At 36.3% G+C, this 8926-nt stretch overlaps 1 protein-coding gene across 1 annotated transcript; it reads right to left on the bottom strand.

Moving 5' to 3' along the window:
• Positions 1-2522, bottom strand: LOC114716649 (phosphatidylinositol 4-phosphate 5-kinase 5-like). Its single transcript, XM_028901679.1, has 3 exons — positions 1349-2522; positions 481-709; positions 1-383 (listed from the first exon to the last, which is right to left on the bottom strand). The coding sequence occupies exons 1-3, from the start codon at positions 2239-2241 to the stop codon at positions 219-221; spliced, it is 1287 nt and encodes a 428-aa protein (XP_028757512.1). The 5' UTR covers positions 2242-2522; the 3' UTR covers positions 1-218.
• Between the last annotated feature and the right edge of the window lie 6404 nt (positions 2523-8926).

The raw sequence follows: 8926 nt of genomic DNA, 5'->3' as shown, positions 1-8926 counted from the left end.
TTTTTTCAGAATAAAGGGATCTTGGAAATTCAAATTCTCATTGATTGATGATGTACATGGGCTTATGTACAGGTTACTGTGTGGTGAAAGAAAGAAACTCGAAAAGCATACTCTCTCATCAACCGCCGATAAGCTTGTGCTCACCGGGGTGACATCTTCTTTTAGCAAGCACTTAAAATTAGTAAAATTTACAGTTCCAAACACCTGATCCTGATGTCTTAGACATCAAGATCGCAAAATTTTCCATCCATTCTGTTTTGAACGGCCTTCACAGCAGCAACTCTGGCAGCAGTGGCTGCTCTGTTTGCAGCGATTACTGCGCTGTTCACCTGCTCGTCCACCCGCCTCAGGTTTATGGCTTTCTCTGCTGTTCTCCTAGCTGCCTGAAAAGTTCAATTCCCATGACGCCAAAGGGCTTGTTACCGGAAGGCCAAACATACAAAGGCAGGCAACAAGCTTTTAATTGCAGAAAACAAGTACCTGAACTGCTCGAAGCACCGCATCGGTCAACGGTGGCAGCGGATGCTTGAGGTTGCCAGCATCCCATTCACCGCATCTCCTGTCGCTATTTCTGAAAGTGTACATGCCACAACCTTGCCTGCGGCCTTCATGCCATGCTCCTTCATAACAGTGGCCGTTCGCAAAGTGATAGACCCCAAATCCATGTATTTTGTCTCCAAAATACTCTCCCGCGTATCTATCCCCATTTCTGCAGCACAAATTTAAAAAAGAAAAGGGTTGGTTCATCCAAAATCAACAAGACATAACTACACCCAGAGAAACTTTGCAACACTGCCACTAATATCAGGACAACCAAACTTCAGGCAACTTCAATGCGTTATTAATTTAAACAATACACAAGGTGAAGGAATGACGAGAAGGACTAAGTCATAATATTATATGTTGCCAGACGAGAAAGCAAAGATGCAAAAGCTCGTACATGAGAAAAATCAAGACATCCAGGGCAAACGAAGATCACCTAACGAAAGCCTCAGGTATTGTTCAACCTAAATATTAAAGTGAAAACAACAGCACCTAAAAACAAGATGGAACTCGAAAGGAATCAACAATCACCATGGCAACCCCCATCAGGATTCAATCGAAGCACATATGGTATACAACTAAAAGATGGAATTCACTGCTTTACAATTGAGTCAGTAAAGAGTTGCAATTCCAAAAGAACAGCACGCGAATAGTATAAAAACATCGACAACTTAACACAGCAACTCAAAACTAAAGTCAGAATTTTTCATCTGAATCCACAATGCTTAAAGCCTCAATTAAGAATCAGAAACTTCAAAGCCCCACCTTGCCCAATCCCCATTAAGAACACAGAGCAGAAACTCACCTAAAGTGGTAGCATCCGAGTCCGTGCTTAACGCCGTACTTGAACTCGCCGATATAACAGCTACCATCGGAGCAAGCCTGGACTCCCACACCATGGCTCTGCCCATTAAACCATTCCCCAGCGTAAGAATCCCCTGTATAGAACCTATAAACCCCATAGCCATGCCTCAAACCCTGCCTATACTGCCCCTTGTAGCGACTACCCCTTGCCCAACTCTCGATGCCGTATCCATCATACCTTCCATCCACCCACTCACCCTCGTATCTACCGTTTACGAAGTAATTGTAAACCCCATTGCCGTTACATCTTCCCTGATGAAACTCGCCCTCGTAGAAGTCACCGTTGCTGTAAAATTCCACCCCTTCCCTTACAATTTTCTTCTCTTTTCGGCCTCTGGTCGCAGGGGAGTCCCCGATGAACCATTGAACAGGCTTGGAATTAGACTTCGAAAACCCAAACCTTTTCACATTCTCATCCCAAGAATGCTTCAGAATTGAAAGGCTCTGGTGGATCAGAATCTTGTTCTTGGACGCAAAGTAGAGAACGACGGCGATAAAAATCAGCGCTAACAACAAATTCTCCGAAGTGGGTATTTCTTCACTCCCGAGATAGAAAAAATAGAACAGGTAAAAGAACAAAGAACACAGGCAAAAGAAACCCAGAGACGCGACGGCAAGAACCGGGGTAGTGATTCGGGTGGACACGGCTCGCGGCGTCGAACCGGACTTACGAGGCTTCTTGACCTTAATCTCCTCTTCATCTTGCGCAGTGAGGATAACGTCCTCCTCGTTGACGGACGAGAGGCTTTGAATGGATGATCGGATTGTGGGTGACGAGCGAAGAAGCGAAGAGTTGGTTCTGGTGAGTTTGGTCTGGCTCTTCTGACCTTCCATCGTGAAAACTTGGGCCCCGCAAGAGGGCTCCGGATCTTTCCCTATTGACCTTCCCGGTAGCGCGATATTCTTATCAAGAGAGTGGTTCCCGGTGCCGCCGGGGGCAACAACATCTCCGGCAGGGCTCTGCAAGTAGTGACTTTCCCAAGTTGGACTGCAACTGAACTTCCTATCTCAAAAGAGGGACAGCAAGAGGGAAGAACCAGAAACGTATAACAGCTTTTCTTTTCTTTTCTTTTTTTCTAAAATTCGGTAATCGGTAATTGGGTCTTGAGGTTCAGGGGAAAGAAATAGTCCTATCAGGACTCGAAACCGAAGGAAAATGAGAAATCTTGGACCTTGGCACTGGGTTTTGTGTTATTTATCGAGCAATGTGGGGAGAGGGCGCTAAAATCAATCTGGTCCGTTGAATAGTAAGATAACGGAGGGATCTCGAGGTGACATTTTGGCCGTTAGATTCGAGACAAGAGGTCCCGGTCTTGACGGGAAGATATGGTCATCGGATCTGGATTCCGCGCCTTCTCGCATTGCCGTTACCGTAGCAGGCCGGCACGTGCCACCCCAGTTTTAAAATTAGTTCGGAGAGAATGAGAGATTAGGTTTCCGAGTGACTACTCCACACGGGCCTAGTCTACTCGCATGGCTTAATCACCGTCTATCATGAGACACGATCTATTCAGATTTCAGACTCCAGTACTTTTAATATCGTCACTGTATACGTAGGATGCGAGAGATTGAAAGTAGAGCTGGTAATACAGGCTGGGCCCGCGGGCCCAGCCCGCCAGCCCGCCAAAAATGGCGGGCTCGGGTTGGCAAAATGCCAGCCCGCCAAGGTGCGGGCTACTCCAGCCCGCACCGCTTTCAACCCGCTCCGCCGCGGGCTAGCCCGCCAATTGGCGGGCTAGCCCGCTTTTTTTTTTTTTTTTAATTTTAATTTTATATAATTTCTAATATGTTATACAATATAATTGAAGGATTTTAACTCCCAAATTTCATATTTACATCTTCTCATCCATGTAATTACATATGTAATACATACATAAAAGATCTACTTAATTAATTTGGATAAGAAAAATAGTCAAATTAATTATTTAGAAAAAAATATGTGTTGGTTTTTCTAAAATATCTTCTCAAATTATAAATTAATCCTCACATTATTTCATTATAACTCATTACTCAAGTTTAAAACTCCAAGTCCAATTTTAACATTACAAACTAAGCCTATAAACTTATACAAATAATATTTTTAAAATAAAAAAAAAAAAGTTAGGCGGGCCGGCGGGCTAGCCCGCCAGCCCGCCTTGGCGGGCTCGGGCTGGCAAAATGCCAGCCCGCCAAAGTGCGGGCTACTTCAGCCCGCACCGCTTTTGGCCCGCACCGCTGCGGGCTGGCCCGTATCCGCACCGCCAGCCCGCATTCCCAGCTCTAATTGAAAGCAATAGGCTCCGCTTTTAAACCTCGTTTTTTAAATTTTAACACTCGGCATAAAAGGCAATTACCATGGTTTTCCTCCCACAATTTTCCATCTAATACAGCAGTCAACGGCCATTCAAGGCACAGATGTCAGATGGGGAATAATTAAACCTGCCACAAACATTCGACATTTCAAAATATGATAGCTGCTATTCCTAATTTTCTCCTCATATCCATAAACAAATAAATGCTTATTAATTTGATTCTATTTGTGACGGTTTGAAAATTGGTCGACGTTACTTCACAGGACCCTCTAATTTTATTGCTTTCTATAGTACAGTATACAGTAAACTCAGTATTGCAGAGGTAGCTAATTAATTTGAATATATTAAAAAAAAGGATAATTAATCCACAACTCCTTATAGTTTCAACTAATTTTGAATCAGGTTCTTATAGTTTTTTTTTCTTTTTATTAGGTCCTTATACTTTCACTTGTTTTTAATTAGGTCATTGTATTTATTTTTCTTTTTATCAAATCCTTATAAGTTCATCTTATTTTTAATTAAGTCTCTGAATTTTTTATTCTTTATTTTATAAATTCTAATAGTACTATTATATAAACATAAAATAGTATATATTATTTAATATTAGTTTATAAACAATAATATTCTAAAGATATTGAATTATTATAATGATTTTAATTTTTTCAGCAAAAAAATTAAGGTTCTAAAAAAATTTCCTAAATTAATTAATTTATTACTTTTTTATTACATAATTATTAATTTAATTTAATTATTAATATTTTATATTTCAATATTAATCTATTTAATTAAGCTTATATTTAATTAATAAATAAAAATTAAAACTAAATGGACCTGATTAAAAATTTAGTGAAATTATAAGGACTTAATTAAAAAAATAAATACAAGAACCTGATTAAAAAAAAGGTAAAAGTATAAGGACCTGATAAAAAGAAAAAAAATTATAGGGACCTGATTCAAAATTTTGTTGAAACTATAAGGATTTACGGATTAATTAACCCTTAAAAAAAATTAAGCAGAGTATTCTCCTAGGTTTAATTGATTAGGGAAAAAATTTAATTTAAAATATAAGAGGTTGACATGACTTTGAACCCTCTGTTACGAGAAAAATAAAGAGTTTAAATGCAGGAAAAATGAGAGAAATTTTTTTAATCTCGTTCTTTAATAAATGTAAAATAAGTAAGTTTTATCAATTTGAAATAAAATTAATAAATTAACTCATATTTTTTGGTTTGTAAGAAAACTTAACAAACTTCTTGTATAATAAAATAAAATGGGGGGAGTAGATATTTTTATGTAATACTCCTCCGGTCCTTAATATAAGATCCAATTCTTGGATTGGTTTTGGTCTTAAATATAAGACTCATTTCTTATATTTATCAATTTTATCTAAATTACTCCTATAAATATTCTATCAACTATAATCAAGTAGAAGAAGGAAAGTGAGTATTACGAAAAATAATTATGGTGTTTTAGGAAAAATGTGTTACTTTTCTTATAATTAACTATAACTTCTTTGATTTAATCAAATTAGTTAAATAGATTTTATATTAAGGATTGAAAGAGTATTAAATTATATACCAATTTGTAATTTAAATAAAGTGGCTTACTCGAAAATAATAGTTATAATAGGAAAAATGAATTAATATTTTATATTTAGAATTAAATCTAGTCACAACTGATTAAGAATAAGGGGGAGGGAATAATATAACATTGTCTGAGTCATTAATGATAATTTTGTGAGATTAAGTGTTTATTGGTTTAACGTCTTTGTTAATTTTGTGATGAAGCGTTATTTTATACTCCCATATTCAGTGAACGCTACATTTTAAACAAATCGAAGTATATAATATTCTAGGTTCGTAGCCTGCAGAGAACAGTAGATGGATTGATATCTACGCCTGCTTTGTTAATGAAATCAGCGTGGGTAGTCATCTCACTGATTGTTTGTACTGTCACTGATTTTTAATATAAGATTTTATTTAATTTTTATTTTGATTCTAAATATAAGATTCTAATTATTTTGTCTCTCATATTTATGTATTTTTTTCAATGTAACCCTTCTAACAATTATAATTTTAACCAATACATTTGATTAGCAAGGATATTTTAGGAAAGATAACATATATTTATTACAAATAACTAACTTAACTTCTTTTCTTAATCTCCTCAAATTAGTCAATTAGCTCTTTAATTAAACCGAAAACAATATAACACTTCAATGGGAAAAACATATGCTCAATCGTGAGTACTATTGTAAAAATAATAGTAGGCTTGAGCATATATACAAGAGTTAGTTCAACTTTGTATCTGAGTATAAATATAAGTTATCTATTTATTTTATCTCTCATATTTATAATTTATTATGTAAAATTTTCCTGTTATTTTTTTATTCAATGGTAATTATGAGTAAAAAAAGTTTTAAGAAAACCTGTTAATATTTATTACAAATAACTAGATAATTAATGCAGGCCAATTCACTCGTATCCAGACACAAGGAATAGAGTATTATGTTTGTCACCATCTCACATGTTTTGCCTCTTTCGTTTGCTTGTTGAAAACATAAAGAAGCTCTATTTCCAATGTTCTTGATAATTTAAGTTTCATCTGCTCAAAAAAAAAAAATTCAAAATTTGCAGCAACAGAGAGAATGAGCAGATTTTCTTCCTTGGCCGGACTTCGCCCTTTTTTGGCATCTGTGATATCACCCCCCCCCCCCCTCTTACTTCTTGTTCCCAGTACACCAGAGAAAATGAGAAAGTGATCATAGGTTGACTACAAACCCAGAGAAGGAAAAAGATGAGAGGAAGTTAATAGAAAAGGTGAAGGATACACTGAACATGAAAGCATGATTAGGTTTGATGTGTGTTGATGCCTTTACCGCCGTTTGTTCACATTTGTAGGCTCCCACATCACTTCTTTTTTTTTTGTGTGTTTATTTTATGTTATCACTTAATCTGCCATTTTAATCAGCCCACGTCACGCTTATCACCTGCGCTTCTCACTCCCCTCAAAATAAATGGTAATTTATTACTACTGTCGTCTCAACTTAATTTCTTTCTTCCAAGGCCTGCCTTAATGTACATCCATGAGTTGTTTTCAAAGCAGAAAATATTAAAATCTTCAGCATGCTTTCATTTACATTGTCAAGGTTTGAATTTTGTTGGATATGTACGTAGTAGTATTTTCCACCACGTCACCGGATTAAAAAAACCGGGGGGCGGGAGCCATGAGCTTCAACTGTGACGACTCACTTGACTTTGTTTCTATGCTAATCACCTTTTTCTCGTTAGGCCGACTTCAACTAAAATAGCTGATCCTGTTTATCCTCTCTTTTTCATTGCATTTACAATTACACAGAGAGAGAGGCCATAAAATTTACAAGTCATAAATAACGTGGCTTATTTTTTAACCATTGGCGTGCACAAATTCTCACTGCTAGTTTTATGGTTCAAGCTGTACTAATTGGTAACACTTCATTGATGCTTTACTATTACTGCTCCAAAAGCGATGCTCTGCTTTTGCTTTGCTGCTTGATTACTAGCCACAACAAGAAAAGCTTCATGCACTTTCAATCCATCAAATTATTAAAGAGAAAATTTCCTTTATTATCCGCTGCTTATTTGAATTTTGACGTTATATATAAAATAATTGAGTATAAATATGCATAAACTGCAAGTGGGCTTCACATCCGCATTAGGAAATTTGTTTAGTTTTAATTTCAAGTGAAATGATTTTCATGCAATTCTCTCTCCGTCTCCCTTATCCACTCGGGGATTTTCTCCCTTATAAGTGATCTGTAAATTCCAACAATAATCACTTCCTGCACCAAAAGATTATCAGTATTTTCACAATTACAAAGATACCACATCCTCAAGGAGTCTAAAAAAATATGATTAATTGGATGAAATATTGCCTAATACCGATCAGTTTTTGAAAACTACAGATCAAATTGAGTCAAATCGTATGCTTAGACATCCCTAATTATTAAAAATACATTATTATTTATTGCCATCTCTGTTAAAGTATTCCCTCACCTCTCTGTCAACCGTACAAAGCCAATACAAATAATTCATTAAAGTAAAACCATATCATCACTTTTTTTTTTTTAACGAGAGAAAACCGTATCATCACTTACCTCATAGATACTCCGGTTCAAAAATATAAACTGAGGGACTTGATTTCTTTATAAGATAACATTTATTTTTGTGTAAATATTTAATAATTTTTTTTAATTTTATTCTTATATATTCTCTTTCTTTTTTAATTTATTTATTGTGTCTTTTATTTATTCTCTTCATTAACAAATGCATATTTGGAGGGAAAAATACATACCTTATATATTTATTGTTTGAAACTGATTTTAGGTAATTTCTTGATAAATATAAATTGATAAAGTTTATTTTATATTTTGAAATGGAAGGAGCATCATAATTCATAGCAGTTAAATACCAAATAATATTTATTAACAGTTCAGGGGAATGGATGATTTTGATTTGGAAGAAAAAAGGGGAAGCGTTAAGGACAAGGAAGATGTGGGCGAGGCAGGGATAGGCCGGAAATGGGCATGCCTCATGATGAGATATGGATATGTGGGCCTGAGATGGCCTTTTCATTTAATAGCATCATGGAAAATCCATGATATCATTCTTTCACCAATGGTCAACGCACCAAGAAACATCGCAGTTGATTGGGTTTGAATCTTGATGATCTTTAGCCCTGTGCGGCTAATGGCTCACAATCACAGGGATGGCTATTTGGGGACTCCATTGGCATTCGCGTCTAAGCTCAGCCGCTGCTGAACGTTTTAAAAACCTCGGCAATTACATAAAACGGCAAAATTTATTCATGGCAACATCTTATTGCTGCAATTATAACTCAGATAAGACATACCCCCTACTGCGCATTTCTTTACATCATCCTCGCCACGAACCCAAAACAGAACAAGAAATTAATGTGACGGAGAGGCAGATCATGCCATGTCAACTCATCTTTCCATTTGCTTCTGGCCAGTTTTTTCTTTCCTTTTCAGTTTTTTCTTAACTGAAAAGAGTCGGTGATTTCTCCGCAGGAGTTCATGATCCCGGTTATTATTGATTATTGTACATGTCCTTCCTACCCTTCATTTGTCACAAGCAAGTAGCCACAATAACATTGGAATTTTACAAAAAGCCCTTGATAACAAATAATGACTAGACTAATGAGCATCTGCTGGTTCTCACTTCAGCACA

The sequence above is a fragment of the Neltuma alba genome, unplaced genomic scaffold (genome assembly GCF_004799145.2).
Source record: "Neltuma alba isolate B1F8T4 unplaced genomic scaffold, ASM479914v2 tig00011685_pilon, whole genome shotgun sequence".
Lineage (NCBI taxonomy): Eukaryota > Viridiplantae > Streptophyta > Magnoliopsida > Fabales > Fabaceae > Neltuma > Neltuma alba.
Note: the sequence above shows the minus strand (reverse complement) of the source record. Positions and strands in the feature narration are given on the sequence as shown.